Source organism: Colobus angolensis, unplaced genomic scaffold, assembly GCF_000951035.1.
Source record: "Colobus angolensis palliatus isolate OR3802 unplaced genomic scaffold, Cang.pa_1.0 Scaffold169, whole genome shotgun sequence".
NCBI lineage: Eukaryota > Metazoa > Chordata > Mammalia > Primates > Cercopithecidae > Colobus > Colobus angolensis.
Window position 1 is genome coordinate 53,835 of NW_012114810.1, and position 19,281 is coordinate 73,115.

At 48.0% G+C, this 19,281-nt stretch overlaps 2 protein-coding genes across 2 annotated transcripts; both read right to left on the reverse strand.

The window, feature by feature from the left end:
• Positions 1–3,457: 3,457 nt before the first annotated feature.
• Positions 3,458–8,484, reverse strand: SF3B4 (splicing factor 3b, subunit 4, 49kDa). The gene is made up of 6 exons (XM_011937756.1): positions 7,850–8,484; positions 7,289–7,417; positions 6,506–7,048; positions 5,970–6,176; positions 3,982–4,155; positions 3,458–3,870 (listed from the first exon to the last, which is right to left on the reverse strand). Exons 1-6 carry the CDS (start codon positions 7,881–7,883, stop codon positions 3,683–3,685), a joined length of 1,275 nt encoding a protein of 424 aa, XP_011793146.1. The 5' UTR covers positions 7,884–8,484; the 3' UTR covers positions 3,458–3,682.
• Positions 8,485–8,771: 287 nt separating this feature from the next.
• MTMR11 (myotubularin related protein 11) lies at positions 8,772–17,349 on the reverse strand. Its single transcript, XM_011937757.1, is given in 19 exon segments — positions 8,772–9,022; positions 9,274–9,326; positions 9,328–9,434; positions 9,740–10,033; positions 10,481–10,663; positions 10,913–11,086; positions 11,384–11,550; positions 12,070–12,140; positions 12,386–12,452; positions 13,874–13,998; positions 14,080–14,168; positions 14,325–14,412; positions 14,660–14,795; positions 14,917–14,995; positions 15,454–15,596; positions 15,768–15,828; positions 16,049–16,085; positions 16,663–16,882; positions 17,089–17,349. Coding segments are annotated over 18 exon segments (1,920 nt in total). The 5' UTR covers positions 16,674–16,882; positions 17,089–17,349; the 3' UTR covers positions 8,772–8,987.
• Positions 17,350–19,281: the final 1,932 nt, after the last annotated feature.

A 19,281-nucleotide genomic window follows, 5' to 3' on the forward strand; every position in this document is an offset into this window, starting at 1 on the left:
CTCACTGCAAGCTCCGCCTCCCGGGTTCCCGCCATTCTCCTGCCTCAGCCTACACAGTAGCTGGGACTACAGGCGCCGCCACCACGCCCGGCTAGTTTTTTGTGTTTTTAGTAGAGACGGGTTTCACTGTGTTAGCCAGGATGGTCTTGATCTCCTGACCTTGTGATCTGCCCACCTCGGCCTCCCAAAGGGCTGGGATTACAGGCATGAGCCACCGCGCCCGGCTAACTTTTGTATTTTTAATGGAGACAGGGTTTCCCCATGTTGGCCAGGCTGGTCTCGAACTGATCTTCGAGTGATCCACTCACCTCTGCCTCCCAAAGTGCTGGGATTACAGGCATTAGCCACCACTCACAGCCAGGCTGACAACATTCTTTATTTAAATGTGTTAACATTTTCAATTAGGTTATAGCCGAGTCCTGCTGGCAGGGAGTCGTTCCTTCCCTTTAAGGTGACTTTGCCTACTCTCCACTGATACCTTATTTGCTAAAACAGAAATCTTGTACTCTGAGGAGTGAAAGCTTATACCATCAGCCCTCCATATCCATGGGTTTGGCATCCATGGATTCAACCAACTGTGGATGGAAAATGTAGTTAGGCCTATGATGGTTGCATTTGTACTGAACATGTTTAGACACTCTCCTCTTGACATTTATTTCCTAAACAATACAGTGTAACAACTACTCGCATAGTATTTACACTGCATTAGGTATCACAAGTAATCTAGATATGATTTAAAACACACTGGAGGATGTGCCCAGGTTATATGCAAATGTGCCATTTTATATAAGAGATGTGAGCATTTGTGAATTTTGATTATCTGTGGAGGGTCCTGGAATCAATCCCTTGAGAATACGCAGATGCCTGTATATATTTTCAAGTTCTGAAGGAAGACTTCATCATTTTCCCCCAGGTGCAAGTGCCCTATCCCACCAACCACTTCTTTGTAGTCTCCTTTGCTGGGGTCATTTAATTTTAGAGTTCCTATGGGCTCAGTCCCAGGGGCGGGAAGGCTTCTCCTCTCTTCTTGCTCACCACAGGCAGTCCCGACTTTAATACTGTCTATATGCGGATGATTCCCATTTATATCTGCAGTCCAGACCTTCCTATCAAGCCCCGACTCAAAATCTCCATTCAATTATCACCACACGAACATCTAATAAGCACATCAAACTGGGGCAGCTAGAATTTCCGAGCCAATAGCCTCCAGGCTGAAGCAGCTGCCTCCCCTTACCTCAATGTTGTTTCAAGTGGTTCCCTGCCATGATGTGAAAAAGGGCTGAGAAATGGTTTTTGGGAGCTCCCTAACTGGCTCTGACCTCAGCCTGCCTCCAATCCCAAACAGCTCTAGTGCGTTATACAGCATGATATTTATCAATCTGTTTCTCCTCAGAAACATCCCATCCACCTGGAATGAATTTCTCCTTGCCTGGGAAAGGTCTAGCCTTCCTTTAAGATTAAATGCAGGTATCACTTTTTTTCCCAGGAAGTTTTCCTGGACTTTTCTTTTTTTGACGGGGTAGATGGGGGACAGTTGCGCTCTTGTTGCCCAGGCTGGAATGCAATGACTTGATCTCAGCTCACTGCAACCTCCACCTCTCGGATTCAAGCGATTCTCCTGTCTCAGCCTCCTGAGTAGCTGGGATTACAGGCGCCCGCCACTACACCTGGTTAATTTTTGGTATTTTTAGTAGAGACAGAGTTTCATCATGTTGCCCAGGCTGGTCTCGAACTCCTGACCTCAGGTGGTCTGCCCGCCTCAGCCTCCCAAAGTGCTGGGATTACAGGCGTGAGCCACTGCGCCTGGTCATATTCCTGGACTTTCATGCCAGAATAGGTACCTTTCTCCCTGCTCTCAAAATATTTTGTTTCATTAACAGTCTCTTGTGTGTCAGTTGTGGCAGGACTGCCTTGCTTATCTTTGAATCCTCAGCTGCCACCAACAGAGAGCCTTTGCAGGTACCATAAAAATGTTAGAGAATGATGGAAGAGAACAAGAGGGCTGGGCTCACTTCTTGCCTAGAATTTAGTAGAGTTCATGGTTACATAAGCCAGAGGGCACTTCAAGAAAGGGGTGACTTAACAGGATCAATGTGGCAAAGAACATGGGGGAGAAAAAGGCTATTGGATTTGGTCTACTGAAAAGTCTTTAAACTCAGATTAAATGTGATGAAAATCAAGTTTGGAAGGACTGAGAATGAGAAAAAAATTGAAATACAAACTCCTTATGAGATGACTATTTACAGACATCTGTAGGAACAGAACAAAATGGAACATTTACTGTCTCCATTTACTCATTTTAACTTTGTTTTGTATTATGTAAGACATCTATACTGTTCCAAATGAAAAACACATTAACACAGTATACTCAGAGAATCCAACTTCCCTCAATATCCCCTCCCTCGCCAGTGTTATCAATTTCCATTAGTATTTGGTTTATCCTTTCTTTTATTTTGGAGTTGGAGTCTCGCTCTGTCGCCCAGGCTGGAATGCAATGGCGCGATCTCGGCTCACTGCAGCCTCCGCCTCCCAAATTCAAGCGATTCTCCTGCCTCAGCCTCCTGAGTAGCTGGTTTACCCATTTTTAAAAACGTTAATACATATATATATATGCCACCCTTAGAAAAGGTAACACACTATACACATTATTTTTCTTCACTTGGAGATCTCTCCACAGCAGTATGTAGAGATCATCTCCATTTCTTTTTACAGCTGCACAGTACTCTGTTGCATGAATTTATCAGTTTATTCAACCCATCCCTTTACTGACGGAGATGTGAGTTGTTTCCAATCTACTGCCATTATAACGGTGCTGGAATAAATTGCTTAGTGTATGTTACTTCATTTTTTGCCAGACTATCTCCAGATACATCTGTTCTCACTTTAAAACAATAATCTGGCTGGGTGAGGTGACTCACGTCTGTAATTCCAGCCCTTTGGGAGGCTGAGGCAGGGGGATCCGTTGAGCCCAGGAGTTCAAAACCAGTCTGGGCAACATGGCAAAACCTCACCTCTACAAAAAATACAAAAATTAGCTGGGTGTGATGGCACACACCTGTGATCCCAGCTACCTGGGAGGCTTTGGTGGGAGAATCATCTGAGCCTGGGAGGTTGGGGGCGCAGTGAGCCGTGATCATGCCACCGCACTCCAGCCTAGGCAACAGAGCAAGACCATGTCTCCAAAAAAAAAAAAAAAACAAAAGAAAAAAACATGATGATCCTATGCTATAGATATTGGGTCCCTATCTTCCAAACTAGAAGATAAGCTCTATGTAAGGAAACTATTACTCTAGTACACAGCAGCGCTCAGCAACTGCAACAGCACATTACAGAACAAGCCTGTAAAATGTGGAGTAAGCACCCTTGCTCCTACTCCTACTTTACCATTCTTTTCATGATACTCTGACATCTCTTCTTAAAGAAGAAAAGTTACTGTTGTCAAGGAAAACACCACAAATAACAAGCAGTTTCGTTTTATTTTCTCTGTGCATTTGCAAAATACTCAGGCCCAACATAAAAAAGAAATACCTCCTGTGGAAAAAGTTACATTAAAAAGGGGAATGGGGTGGGGGTGCTGAAAGGGATTAGTACCTTAGCCCCAAGAAGCTACAGCATCTCTGATTGGTCCAAGGAATAGAAAATATATTGGGAAGATGTAACAGGAGGAAGGAAAAATGTGAATTTACTGAGGGAGAGGGCCTCGAAGCGGTCCTCGAGGGGGAACTGGTGGCCGGGGAGTGGGTCTGGGTGGAGGGAGAGGCCCCCGCTGGTAGCCATAGGGTGGGGGTCGTGGAGGGCCAGTGTATCCATGCGGGGGCATCAGTGGAGGAGGTCCACGCATACCATGCGGAGGCATGGGACCTGGGTGACCTGCAAGGAGTAAAAGAAAAGTTAGTAAGGGCACGGGACAAGGGATGTGCCTACAGGAAGCTGTAAGAACATGATAGGTACAGATGAGGGAGGTGGCTAGAGACGACTTACCCATGGGAGATCCGAATGGAGGCCCTCGGGGGGGCATGCCCATTGGAGGAGGTCCAGGATGAGGCATTCCAGGTGGTGGTCGGGGTGGTGGCTGCCCCCCAGAGCCTGGGGGTCCAGCGTGAGGATGTCCTAAGCCATGAGGGCCATGGTGTGCCAGTTGCATCTGAGACATCCCTATGAAAATAAAACAGACACAAGAAGAAAAGAGACAAAGAGATGAAGGCAAAGAAAATAGAGAAAAGAAGAGAACAAAATTAGAAAGAAAGTGACATCAGAAAGAGAACTATACAGAAAAAAGGGTATAGAAAATAAAGCTGGCTGGGCACAGTGGCTCATGCCAATAATCTCAGTACTTTGGGAGGCCTAGGTGGATCACTTGAGCCCAGGAGTTCAAGACCAGCCTGGGCAACATAGTGAGAACCCATCTCTATCAAAAAATACTTTTAATTAGCCAGGCATGGTGGTGTGTGCCTGCAGTCCCAGGTACTCAGGAGGCTGAGGTGGGAGGATCACTTGGGCCTGGGACGTCAAGGCTACAATGAGCCAAAACTACACTACTGCACTCCAGCCTGGGTGAAAGAGTGAGACCCCATCACCAAAAAAAAAACCAAAAAAACAAAAGAACAAAAAAGAAGGGTGGTAAAAAGTGCTCCCCATCCTTGACCTTATTCCAACAGCACAAACCAACCAATTACTCAATCAACTCCTTACCCTCTTTGCTTGCTTCTTCCATGGTTTAAGTACTGTAATAGTAATGCTGAAGTATATAACAAGGGAGTAATAACTCTGTTGATAGGATTTGAGAAAGCAGCAGAGAACATACTGTCTAAGCAAAGATCTAATTCTAAAGGATGAATGCTTCAGGAGGGTAAGATCATGGGAAGAAAGCATCCCAAGCAGAAAGATTACAGGTGTGTCAAACAGCACAGTATATTCCAGGAAATGCCAGTTAACTCAGTAATCAGGAGCAAAATGCAGTTATAGAAATGAGGGGCAGGGGCCAGCTCATAAAGAGCTGTGAATGCTATGGTCATGAGTTTGGGTTTTACTCTGTAGGTAAAAGGGAGCAAGAGAGGAATTTTGAGCAAGTGTGTACACATCTGTGTTTTAAAAAACCTACTCTGTGAAAGTAGATCAAAGTTAGGGAAAACTGGAGTCAAAGTGGCAGGAGATTACTACAATAAATTAAGTGTTAAAAAATGAGGGAATGAGAGACTGAACTAGGACACTGGCCATGGGGAGAGATGCTACTGATATTAAATAAGACTTGGTATTAAGAGTGGGGTGATAGGGAGCAGTCAAACATCGCTCTCAGATTCATGAATTAAGCACCTGAAAAAAAAGACTACTAGAGAAAGAACGGGTTTGAAGGAGAGGGACAGAAAAATGACGCTATCTATTAAGCAGCAGCATTAAAGCATTAAGGATCCAGAATGTCAACAGCTATGGACTAGAGATACAGATCTAGGAGGCATCAGTATATACCCAATTAAAACTATAGATATATGCAGAAAAGAGAAACAAGCACAAAAATCTAGGCACAAGCAGACACGAGTCTATCATGGTAGCTGAGATTAAGGAGTCAGAGAGAGGGGTGGAGGATCTAGAAAAGCAAAAGCAAAAAGAGACAAGAATTTCAAAGAGGAGGACACGACTAGTTTCAAGTACATCAGAGGCCAAACTAGATAAGGAGCAGAAGAGTCCCCGAGATTTGGCAATTAGGTCACCACTTTGAGATGGAGTCAGAGAAGAGAATGGAACTAAAGGTTAAAGAAATAAAAACCAGCAAGTATAGTCTTCTTGTCAGAAAAACTTAAGAAATGGATTCAGGGAGGTAGATGTTAGAGAGTATTTTGTATGTTTTTATAATAGAATGTCTGAAGGAAAGGAAACTCTAAAACTGTTACTGTTGAGGAACAGAGGGCAGCAGGGTAAGAGGTAACAGAGATGCTCTACCAAGCTCTTCCCTCCCAACAAAGCACACCTACCTGGATGGGGCATCCCACCTGGTGGGAATGGGTGAGGATGTGAGTGTCCATGACCAGGATGTCCTGCCCCTGGGGTTCCTGCCGATGGGGGGCCATGTCCTGCAGCTCCAGGAGGCATAGGTGGTGGGGGCATGGCTGGGGGTATCCCAGGTGGGAGGGCTCCAGGAGGTGGCACTGGGGGTGGGAAGGAGCCAGGAGGAGGCATGCCTATAGAGGAAATGGAAAAAGGAAAAGTTAATGGTAGTGAGGAGAAAATGTCTTTAAAGAGCCTGTCCTGATCTGGCCTCTCCAGGCAGGGTGAGCTCTTTCCCCCTCCTCCTAGTGCTCTAAAATCAAAAGCAATGTTAGAAAAGTCAACCAACTTCACCCTCCTAAAGAAACCCAACAACTTTCTTCTCCACCACTACCATCACCCCTCAGTCCTCTTCCTATCGTTCACTGACTCCATGTCCCATCCCCCTTTCAGGCTCTTTTTTTCTTCCTCCTGACTCTCTCCCCCAACCTTAAGACAAACAAATTTTAACCAAAAGCTTTACCTGGTGGAGGAAGCCCAGACCCCAATGATGATACCACAGGATTGGGGGCAGAGGGTGGAGGAGGTGCATCTGCAAACAGCTGATGAGGGCGGTCAGCCTGGGAGAGCGGGTTCTGAGCTGCCAGAAGTCGTTCGGCTGCTGAGCCATGGCGCTCACCCTTGGAGTCCTTCTTGAAGGCATAAGATACGGTGATAGGGCGGTTACAGAGGTACTGCCCATTCATGGCTTCAATTGCTGCATCCGAAGCATCAAATGAAGCAAAATTAATAAAGGCATAACCTTTGGAGTTGCCTGTGTCAGGGTCCCGCATAATCTTGGGGGTTTGTAAGATGACCCCAAAGGCGCTGAAAGTATCATAAAGCAACTTCTCATCAATCTCAGGGTCCAGGTTCCCAATGAAAATGTTGGCCCCTACATCCAGGTTTTTGTTGTGGGCTGATGCCTTGTTCACCCGTATTGGCTTCCCATAGAGTTTGATCATGTTCATGATCTTAATGGCATAGTCAGCATCTTCCTCACTCAAGAATTCCACAAAGCCATAGCCTGGAGAAGTGGAGAAGAGGAGGTTAACAACATAAGAGATTGAAAATGGGGTATAAAACTCATCTACCCTCTAATCACAAAGAACAAGAAAGAAACAACCTCACTTAAGAATGGTTCCAGAAATAAACTGAACAGAGGCTTAAAAGAAAGAAATACTTTAGATTGCTCATGTTATTCCAAAACAGTTGTGAATACTGCTGGGACCCTCCGGAAGCAATTTGCCCCTTGTCATGTACTCACCTTGGTGCTGGCCAGTGACTCTATCCTTTGGCATGTGGGTGTTGACTACTGGTCCAGCCTGGAGAAACAGTTCCCACAACAGTGGTTCACTAACCTTCTCATCCAGGCCCCCCACGTACACAGTGGCATCTGAAGGGAGGGAGCAGAAAGTTAGAGCAAGGGTGAGAGTATAACAGGAAAGAAGGAGGTGATGGAAACATGAAGATGGAACCCAACCAGGGGAACTGGGGACGCGGGTAGGGGACAGGAGCAAAAAAAAAAAAAGTTAAACCCTTAAACTTCTCTCTTTCCAGGACTTCGGGAATCCTCTGAAGTCTAACTTAGTATTCTGAGTGGATCATTTTGTTTTTTTGAGTGAGAACTCAGCAGGGGATTGGACGTAAGTATCACACCCACAGGCCTCAGCCAGCACCTGGCCACCCCGCCCCCAGGAGGCACGGGGGCTCGCGCCCTCTGGGGAAGGGATGAGTCCAGTCTCCCACCCCTGAAGAGGCACTTCTGGCTGTAGTAGGGGCCTCTTAGCCACGCTGAGCCCATTCCAGACTTTCCCCCTCCAGTTACCCTGGTTCCGCTCGGAGATCGGCCCGGCAGCCATGGCGAAAGAGCTCCCGCCGTCTCCCAGCAGCGGTTCCGCCTTCTGACCTCAGCACGACTTCCACTTCCGGGGCGAAGGCGGACGTAGCGGTGGGCGGAGCCGCGGAAGAGGAGGTGCCTGGAAGCGGCTGCAGCCATCTTAGGAGCCTCCCAGATTTAACCCAGGTTGGGCGGTGGAGTCTTCCCCTGTCGCGCTGAGGTGCCGCTGCTAGTGGTCTTGGCGAGGAGGGCGGAACGGAAACGCTCAGACCGTCTTAATGTACTGCTAGACTTGAAAGAATCACACTGCTCCCAAAAATGTAAATTCGAAAGCTAAAAGAACAGAAACTTCAGTTTTCATATATTTTGTGGCCAGTGATTCTTTGTTGTCCAGAGAAGGATGTGCTGAAGAGTCCCCCCAACCCGAGGACTTGGCTGCTTTCAGGCGCAGAGGGAACCTTCCATCTCGCCTGCAACCTTCTTGCAGATTTGGCCTCAACAGCCCTGATTTGGGCTGGAGGTATTTGGTTTTCCCTCAGGGGAGGAGACTGCGAAATGTCTGAGCTGGAATGACGTCTGCGCTCATCTCGTCGTAATTGCATGGGGAGAGTGAGGGCTGCTCCAAGGTGGTGTGTGACCACAGGTGAGGGGTGGATGGGATCGGAGCTCAGAGACTTCAGTCTGGATCTCTAGAACAATCTGGCCGCATCTGCCTCTAAATGGGAGACACACACGAGAATCCTTTCCCCAAACTGCACTTGAATTCTGCAGTCTCACCAAATCCAGTTCCCCTATTTCCTTAGCAATAATATGGTAGATGCCCTCCTCTCTTGGGTCATACCCACCTTTTACCCACCACTTTCCTACCTAGGAGAATCCTTTATTCAAACACAAGAAGCAATGCCAGCAATGTGTATAAATACTATGCTTTAATGAGCCCCTTAAATAGAAATTCCACTACAAAAATACAGAGGAGACAGGGTGTTTCCTGTATCCGCCTCATTCGCATAGAAAACTATAAGGGAAGAAATGGAAGTCGGAATTAAAGCAGCAGCAAGGCGAGGTGAGAATGCGATCTCTAGGCCATCTTGTTGGGACTGATGAACAGCATCTCTGATCTCACGATTTAACATCTGGTTATCCAGAAGGGATGGAATTGGCCTAAAAAAACCGATCAATTTCTGGATTGTTTTTGTTTCTTAATCCTTCAAATGACAAACAAAAATATCCGTAGGAACTAAGCAAGACAAGACAAGAGTTGGAGCAGTTAACACCACCATCTGCAGCAGAAACTGAGACCTTCTTAGTGAACTTAAGGGCTGGAGTGTGAAAGCTGAGGCTGCAATTCCAGATAAAAAAAAAAAAAGGATTAGACAGTACCCTCCTCTACCCCAGATCCCCCTCTGTCCTGCCTTTGAGAATGCCCACAATTTCAGTGGGATTGAGAATGGTATGTGGATCTCTTCTTGGAGTGAACTTCAGGAGATATTCTTGGTGTCCATTTCTGTAATAGCTCCTGAAGATGGGATAGCTCATCCTGGAGCCCAGAGATTGTGGGAGATGAGAGGCCCATCTGGGGAGGAGGCAAAGAGGAACAGAGAGGAATACTGTTGTAGCTCTGGCCCCCTGCTTCTCTGCTACTTCTGGTGTCTTTAATTCTGTTTCCCTTTCCAGCTGTGCCCTAAATTCCACTTAATCTAAGCCACAAGCACTTTCCCGCACCTCCTACACTCCCAAACCCTGTTTGATACCAAGAGGAGTAGAACTTCACTTCCCAGTCCCCCCAGCCTTCAGCTCCTTGCCTTTCCAGCTCCTGTTCATCTGGTTCAGCAGAGTCAAGTCCCTTTTCCCACTCCCAGTCTTATTTTCCCTTCTTACCTGGACCTCAGGCCTTCCCCTCAGGTAGCAGCGTCTCCAGAACCTGATCTGGGGTCCCAGATATCCAGGCAGCAGCAGCCCTGGAGGTAAAGGGCAAGCTCCCCAATGTGAGGGGAGACCCCATTCCTGGTCAGCCAGGCTTTCAGAGGAGATAGCAGGTCGAGGGAGCCAACGAGAAGAGACTGCCAGCAGGGAGGGACTGTCCCGCCAAGGACAGAGCTGATTCAAGGGGGTCAATGCTCCTCTAGAGAAGAGCCACACAGAACTGGGGGGTCCAGGAATCATGAAGCTTGGCTAAAGGGAAAAGGAAATCAACTGGCAACAGAGAGACCAGATAAGCCTAGTTTCCCCAATCTGGATCGGGATAGGGTATCCTGCCGCCATCCACTCACTGTACTGGTGACTAGAACTACAAGCCTCCCCATGAGAACTCTTCTACCCTCCTCATTAGGCTTCAACTAAGCCTCAGGACTGATTAAGGTTGATCTTAGGGCAACTTATGTGTGCATGAGACAGGAAGATGAGTAAACAGACTTGAGGAAGGACAAAAAGGGTGCCCTCTGTGCTATTCTAGGACTTCTGTCTTCCTAGGGACACCCAGGGACTATAAGTGAAGTTGCAGAAGAGTAGTGGAGTAGCTTTCCCTAAGGAACTCAAGACATTGTGTCTTTCACTTCTCACTGTCTCGTAGCATGAACCTGTGGGAACGTCAAGGGAATTTAGGAAGTTTAGACACTTCACCTGCGGTCTAGGGAGCCAGGAATCTGGACAGTGTTCTGGGTCATAGCCAGGATTCTGGAATTGTAGTATCTGTGCATTGCTATAGCGTAAATCCCAGTCCCAGACAGACAGCTGCAGGTTAAAAGAGTTCCCAGCTGGGGCCTGGGAGTATCCTGGGGTGTAGACTTGTGTATAGGAGTTTAACTGGACAGAGGAAGCAAGAAAAAGGATGGTTACACACAATCCTCCCACATCTAGAGACAAATCATGAGATTTTCACCTCTTATTCTAGGAAAGATATAGGGCAAAAGTCCTGTCCTGAAAATGAGACTAAATCTCCCCCTCCCCACCCACAGACCTCACTTCTCATAAAACAAATCAAGACCAAACTTCAGAGAGTACATCTCAATGGAAAAAAAAAAAAAACACGAGTCAAAAATAGAAGTGACTGACCTGTCTGCTCTGCTTTCCGCGCTCCCAGGGGGTATTTCTCAGGAAGGTAAGGGTGTCAGGAACCCTGACGCTGTCATGAAGAGCAAGAAGGAAAAACTCAGAGAATTCAAAATCAGCTGGAAACTGCTGGAGGAGCTGCCAGACACAATCAAGGAAGAGGAGAAACACCGGAGCCTGAAAAGAGAAATTAAGAGGTTGGAAGGGATTATTGGGACCCGAAGAGGGAGGATGACCAGATGATAAGGGAATGGGGAATGCAGGGAATAGGGAGCACTATGGAGGTCGGGGAATGAAAATCTGAATTGAGGGTTAGCAGGGGCTTATGAGGCCTCACTCATCAAGATCTTCATCTCAGCCTAACCTCGGGGCCCTTCTGACCAGATTCACCTCCAGTGGATTATACAAAATAATTTTCTCATTCTCTTACTTCTTTAGTAATATCTCCCCGATGCCATCCCGAATTGTTCTCACCTCTTCACTGGCCCCAGTTCCCCCAAGCCGAGTCAGGAAGGGATGTCCAGCTGCCACCCACTCTCGCTGCACTAGGGATTGGAAGCCAAACAGTGTTCGGGCTTCAGGGGCTGAAAGCAGCTGGACGAGTGAAGAGAGGAGGCCATTGAGATCACGATCACCGCGCTCTGGGTGATAAAGAGGAAGAAGGGACAAACAAGAGGGGTCCAAGAAACTAGGGCAGAAGAGAATGAGAAGAGAAATATGGCAATGACAAGTGAGAGGCACAGAGGGGAAAGGTTTGGGGTAGGAAGGATTGAGAGAGCACATAGAAGTGAAGAAAAAACAAAGACCTTGAATGATTCACGTCCTAGACTCCACCCGGATAGAAATACCCAGTTTCACATGTAAGGGGCGGAATCACAATTCTCAAACCAGCTTCCGCACTGCCCTTCCCACCCCAACCCCAGTCCCCATCCACTGATGGAAGGAAAGGAAGAAAGGGGCTAAGACCATCCTAGTATCAGGGACCACAAGTTGTGATGGGGAGGCAGAGGTAGCACTGAAGGATGAGAGTAGAGCTCGCAGGTAGTTCCCAGGAACAGGAAAGGAAGAAGCCTTACGGGTCTCCCTCCCTGAATGCAATCCTGGTCAGGTGGGTAAAGAAAAGAGGCAAAGAATGGAATGGGCTTACCCAAGGAACTCACCTTGAAGTATTACAGAACGAACCCTGGATGTCACTAATACTGAAATGTCACTGGCCTTTCGAAGACAAGCCCTGGAGGAGCAGATGAGGAAGAGGGAGGAAAAATGATAAGCCTAGGGGAATGGAGTGATGGGTCATGGGATGGAATAAGGCCGACTCCAAATCCTACCCCTCTTTCTTCTAAAAAGCAGAAAATGGCAGTCTTCTTGGGAAGCTGAGGAGAAGAACTAAAGAAAGGCCATTTAGGAGCCCAAGTTAACAGAAGGCTGAAGAAGGTTGAATTAGAAATGATGGCTATAGAAGAAGCGAAGGAGTACCTGATATAGTCCAGCCATCGTGTTCCTTCCAGGGCTGAAAGCCATTTATCCTCAGCTACAGATGAATCTGATAGAGGGTAGAAAGATCAGAAGGGCAAAGAGATTAGAACTCAGGATTCAGGATTCAGGTTGATAGCCTTCTGGGTTAAGAATAAGAATGAAAAGTAATTGTAAACGGCCAGGATGGTTTTCTAAAATTAAACCGTGGTGATGGTTGTACAACATTGTAAATACAATAAAACTCACTGAATCGTATACTTCAGTGAAGGGTAAATTTTATGGTATGTACATTATGTCTCAATAAAGCTGTTTAAAAAAGAATAAATTGGGGTCAAGAAGACAGGAAATCAGTGAGTCTGTGGGAGAGGTGGGAGAGATGGGAGGTGAGTAGAAAACAGTCTCACTGGCTGGGCACGGTGACTCATGCCTATAATCCCAGCACTTTAGGAGGACGAGGTGGGTGGATCACCTGAGGAGTTCCAGACCAGCCTAGTCTAACACGGGGAACATGGTGAAACCTCGTCTCTACTAAAAATACAAAAATTGCCGGGCATGGTGGCGGGCGCCTGTAATCCCAGTTACTAGAGAGGCTGAGGCAGGAGAACCGCTTGAACGTGGGAGTTGGAGGTTGCAGTGAGCCGAGATCACGCCACTGCACTCCAGCCTGGGCGACAGAGGGAGACCGTCTCATCTGCCTTTTTGGTTTTTTTTTTTTTTTTTTTTTGTTTTTTTAGATGGAGTTTTGCTCTTGTTGTCCAGGCTGGAGTGCAGTGGCACGATCTCGGCTCACTGCAACCTCCGCCTCCCAGGTTCAAGCGATTCTCCTGCCTCAGCCTCCCAAGTAGCCAGGATTACAGGCGTCTGCCACCGCACCCAGCTAATTTTTATTTTTTAAATATTTTTTTATTTTTAGTAGAAACAGGGTTTCACCGTGTTCGCCAGGATGGTCTTGATCTCCTGACCTCGTGATCCACCCACCTCAGCCTCCCAAAGTTCTGGGATTACAGGCGTGAGCCACCGCACCTGGCCTTTTTTTTTTTTTTAAAACGAGTTTCACTCTTGTCGCCTAGGCTGGAATGCAACGGCACATTCTCAGTTCACCCGCCTCCTGGGTTCAAGCAATTCTCTGTGCCTCAGCCTCCCAAGTAGCCAGGATTACAGGCGTCTGCCACCGCACCCAGCTAATTTTTATTTTTTAAATATTTTTTTATTTTTAGTAGAAACAGGGTTTCACCACGTTGGCCAGGTTGGTCTCAAACTCCTGACCTCAGGTGATCCGCCTGCCTCGGCCTCCCATAGTGCTGAGATTACAGGCATGAGCCACCATGTCCAGCTGAGACTCCGTCTCAAGAAAAAAAAAAGAAAAGAAAAGAAAAGAAAACAGGCTCATTGGACTAAAGAGCTACTCATTTACAGCAAGCAAAGGGTAAACCAGGTTAGGCTCAGCAGACCTAGGGGTGAGGGTGAGGGGTCAAAGGTTATTCTCACCAGGCAGGCAGAGGGCCCTCAGCCTCAGGTGGGCAAGTTGGACATCTGCAAGGTTAGGCAGCTCATCCATAGTGTCTACCAGGACAACATCTGAATGCCCAGCCTGGAGCATCGACTCCACTGCTCTGGAGGGGAGGGAGTCAGGAAATAAGAGGAGTCTGCCCTGAGCACCTAACCCTTGATTCTTCTCATCAAGCCTTCCTCACCTGATATCCTCCTTGTTAGGGTCGCTGGCTGTATAGAAGCCTCCACAGCGGAGAAGATCACTGCCCCCAGGGTGATGCCAGGACAAGCGCTTCACATGGGGCAGAAGAGGGTCATTGTGGGAGAAACACCTAGCTCCACGCTACCCTTGCCCCACACTGACCTCACAGAGGTTCCTCCCTCCACATTGTCCCTGGCCTCCCATGACCCTCTAATCCACAGCCATTACCCTAACCCTCACACTGACCGGTCCACGGCCCTGATGAAAGTGGCCAAATGCTCTCCTGACCTCATTGTCCAGAATTCGGTTAGGGACCCAGAAGTAACGGGGGAGGCTGTGAAATGAGAGTGGTATTACAGTTTGGCTCAGTGACTTCATTACAACGTAAAGCTGTTATTACAAGGAAGCTGCTTCGGAGGGACCATTCCAAGGGATTTCAGGTTTAGGGATCTAGGAGGTAAGGGAGATAGCTTTGTGGGTGTCTAGGAGGCTGGAGTTTGTGGGAAGTCCTAGCTTTAGAGGATCAAGGAACTAAGGGAAGATTGAGAGAGCAGCAGGGTTGGGGTGCACTGGGGCATCACCTTGTGGCTACGTCGAACCTCTCGTTGACCGTGCTGACTCTCCAGCCTCTGGCTGCCTGCTTCTTCCTCTCAGTCTCCCAGTCTTCCGCTGTCTCCATGAGAGGAACTGGTGGTTTTCTGGAGCCAGAACCCTGGCCTAGAACAGGAGTGAGACATAGAGGAGGAAGGAGAAAATCGGAGACAGCTTCTCAGCTCTTTGTCGTCAGCCATCCTCTGCTTTTTCAGATTCTTCCTTACCCTAAAGTACTCTCACTCACCAGTCTTGCTCAGGGTTATCCCCGAATACTGTTGGGCTGGATTGCTCTGAGCTCTGGCTTGGACAATCGCCATGGTCACCTGTGGAGGAGAGGACATTCCATCCTTTGGCTTAGGCTAAGTAAGTGAAAAGAAGGAAATGGAGCACATGTGTTGCTCCACTCTCTTTGCCAATAATAAAGAAGAACAGTGAAGACAGTCCCTAGAGAAGGGGGCTTCCTCAGGTCATGGGGACTGAGGTCGGGAGAACAAATCTGGAACCACAGAATCCTGGAATGATGATTCTGGGAGGAATCCTGGTTTTCCAGAGGAGGAAACTCGCCCAGAGTCACACTGCTGGTAATTAATAGAGTAAGACTAGAGCGCAGGCTCTTTACTCTCATCACACAATCATTTATCCCAGCCTTTTAGCCTTTCCTTGAGAGAAGCAGGGGGAATGATGAGAGGATCCTAGGGACTGGAGGAATCTCGGAAATTGTCAGGGAGAGGATCCCAAGGTTCTGAGATGAGGAGGAAGCCTCAGGTTAGGGGCCTCTTACCTGAAAAGCCTGAGGCTCTAGGCCTCCAGCCTCAAAACCAACTCTGAGTAGCCGGAAGTCTCGGCCATGAATCATAATCTCCTCAGGGATAAATTTAAGCAGGGACCCTGGACGGAGGAGCTGGACTCGGGACAAGCTGCTCACTGAAGTCAAGAGGTACAGAACAGTGTAACCATGGACCAGAGTCCCTCCAGAAGGGACTCTTCCAGCCCATCCCACTCCATCCCTGCTGTTTTCTGAGAATACAGGAAGGATGAGGAGGAGGGAGTTCCAACACCCCCAGTGAACCCCTTCACCAAACACCCCCAACTTACCAGCCTCTAATCGCCCAATGTTGACCAGGGCAAAATCGTATTCACTGCTTAAGGGAGTGTCCTAGAGGAAGCACGTGACTGGGTAGACATCTGAAATGGCCCTCATTTTCCTACTCTGGCAGCCCCAACCCTAGGGGGCAACTACCCTAGAGAGAGTTCCCACTGATTATCAATGACACATTCAAAAGACAGCCCTTAACCCATAATGTTTGTCTAAATCCTGCTAGACTCCCCTACCCATTTCCCACTAGCTGTCATTTCTGTTGCCCCAACCATCTCACCTGATTCTGCTGCCATCCACAGGGCTGGAAGGTGACCCTAAAGTTGGTACAGATGAGGGTTCCAGACAATTCAGGTTCCAGCCCCTTCCTCACCCCTGGGGCCCATGCTAGGATCTGCTCCCCTAAAGGGGAAGAAGGGAAGCCCCGTTATGGCTATTCCCAGTGTTGCCCACACTTGGATACACCCCCCGCTCCGAGAAAGGGAGATCTAAATGGGGAAGATTAAAATCCTCCCCAAAGCCCACTACAATGTAAGCTTATGAGGAGGAAAAATATGTGTGTGTGTGTGTATATATATATTTATTTAATATATATATATATTTAAATTTCTGTAACTAGAACAGAGCCTAGAACAGGGCCTGGCACATAGCAGGCACTAACTATGTATTGAATAAGTAAATTTGAAAAGGGGTAACAGGGTTAAGGAAACAGAAGGAATGTCAAGGTCCAGCTCTCAGCCAGCTCTAGAGGCCGTTGGGGAGGACAGCGAGCCTCAGGCAGAAGTACTTTGAGCCAGGAGAGGAACACAGGCGGATCTTTGGTGAGGGCATGAAACGAGATTGGTGTAGGATGACATCTGGAAGAGTCTTTGGAGAGTGCTGTTGCATTATTACCTGGGAGGCATCTGGAGGCCAGGCAACTGCTAGGCTGACGACTCCTGGGCTCCGGCATCCTGCTTTCCTGGACAGACTTTGGTCCAGAGAGTTGAGAGGGGTCTAGAGTTAACCCCTAGGCTCCCCAACTCCCCAAAGGTAGCTGCCTTTAGAGGCCTACACTCACACTCTCGGGGGAAACTGAGATCAGTGTCTGTGGGGAGCTCCAGACCTACCAGGGCTGGCAGACAGTAAAGGGAGGGGCTGGTTAATGGATAATGAGACACCCAACTTGAAACTATGAAAAACAGACCAGGCTTCATCAGCAGAAGCTGATAGGACAGACACACCCTCCTCCTCCTCTAGAACCTTTGCTTCCCCCTTTTATCTCCACCTCATCCCCATTCTCACCCTCTTGCCGACACCCCCCCAATTCCTTCTCCTTACCCCCATCTCTGGCTCCTCCTTCTGGGGGGCAATGTTGAAACTCTGGCCCCGGCCCCCCCACCACATTTCTCTGGCTCCATCCGGGGACGGAGCAGTTAAGGGTGGGAAACCTCAAGGATGCTCACCCACCTCAGGGAGAGGCTGAGTCTTGTTGAGAAGAGGGCAGTTAGGGAGAGGGGTAGGGGGTTGGACACAAGGGAAAGGAGCATTTGAGGTGCACGGAGCAGAGTGTGGGGGTCCTTGGAAAGGTGTGTCCAGCCCAGCCTGAGAAGTCTCCTCGGAAACTTCAGTCGACTCTGGAGAGGGCGGGAGAGATGCCCAGCCCCTTAAAGGAGAACACACACAATTCTAGAAAAGTGGAGAGGAAACGGTGGAATCTGAGACGGACGGGTTGGGGAGAAATGGGGACTGAGAGAAAAATATCGACTCCCTTCTTTACCCCAATCCCAGACCCTGTTCTCTTCCTGTTCATGAGTACTGGGGACCGTTTGAGGGGAGCAGTTCTGTTGATTATGAAGCTGGAATCATTTGGGCTACCTCTCTGGAGTGTCTCAGTGATGACTTCCCTTAGAAGCTCAGTTCTTTTGTCTTCTCAAAGGGGTTTGGGGCAGGGAGAGGGGTAGGAATGTGAAAGTGGTTCAAGCCTCCTTGTCCCCTCTTCCAGAAGAAAATGAAAATTAGACCTGGGGGGATTTTTGTCAGCAGAGGCCCAAGAATTAGGTGGGGAAGCAGTGAAACTGGTTAAAGTGGTTTTGCATATCTTTCTCTACAGGGCATGACACAGACATCATGTGAAGAGTGCAGTGGAGAAGTATAAAAAGAGATGGAAATGTGTCCAAGATGCAGGCACAAGTACAAGTATGCTTGTGTGCAAGTCTTGTGGATGCGGGTGGGACAAAAAGATCTTACCAGTTAATCTTGCCCATCACGTAGCTACACAACCAATTGGTGCCCATTCCCGTATGTGACTCCACCCCTCCAACCCAGACACCAGATCTCCAAATGAATGATTCATGTTCAGGGCTTTCACAGGTGAGGGCTGGAAACCTCTCTTCAGCTCAACAGTCCATCCCCCGTCCCTCCCATCTGCAACCCAAGAAGCAAAGATGGGTAAGAAAAGCTGGGAACAAGGAGAGAAGTCAAGGAGCTGCAGCTCCTTTAAAGGAGGGGGACTTGGGGACAGCAAAGCAAAAATCTTTATTTAGACATGAAAAAGACAGAAAATAAAATACAAAATAAGAGTTAATGAGCTGCTGTTTTATTGCTTTTGAATCTACAGAGGCAGCAATCCTTAGGTGGGGTCTCCAGTTTTCCAAAGTGACACTTAATTTTCCCCTCCCCCCAGTACACCACCCTTCTGGCCTCAGCTTTCAGTTTCCTGTCTTGGCTGCAACTGTGGAAATAGTGAAGATATTGTGAGACAGGAAGTCAGTCTGGAACAAAGAGGTATACACCTGCTAGGAAGGTGGCCCAGAAGCCTGATTCTAGAAGTCCTAAAGGCTACAGAGCACCACCACCCCACCTCCCCCTAATGCATTCCATGGGCCTCAACCTCTTGGGGGAAGAAAATACTTCCCAAAGTCTGTTGTAAAAAGAAAATAGGGGCTGGGCGCAGTGGCTCACGCCTGTAATCCCAAGCACTTCAGAAAGCCAAGGCAGGTGGATCACTTGAGGTCAGGAGTTCAGGACCACCTGGCCAACATGGTGAAACCCCATCTCTACTGAAAACACAAAAATTAGCCAGGCGTGGTGGCTCACACCTATAATCCCAGCTACTTGGGAGGCTGAGGCAGGAGAATCGCTTGAACCCAGGAAGCAGAGGTTGCAGTGAGCCAAGATCTCATGACTACACTCCAGCCTGGGCAACAGAGCAAGACTCCATCTCAAAAAAAAAAAAAAAAAAAAGCATAGGAAGAGGTGTGTACCATAACTTTTAAATCCCATTATCCACTTTCCTTCTCACCACCATCCTTCATTCAAGAGCCTCATTCTATTCTTTAGCACTTTGAGGTGTGGAGACAGTGGAGGAACACGGAGAAAAAAAATCCGGCGAGGGAGTGTGGGGGCGGTGGCTCATGCCTGTAATCCTAGCACTTTGGAAGGCTGAGGTGGGTGGATCACCTGAGGTCAGGAATTCGAGACCAGCCTCACCAACATGGTGAATTCCCTGACTCTACTGGAAAAAAAAAAAAA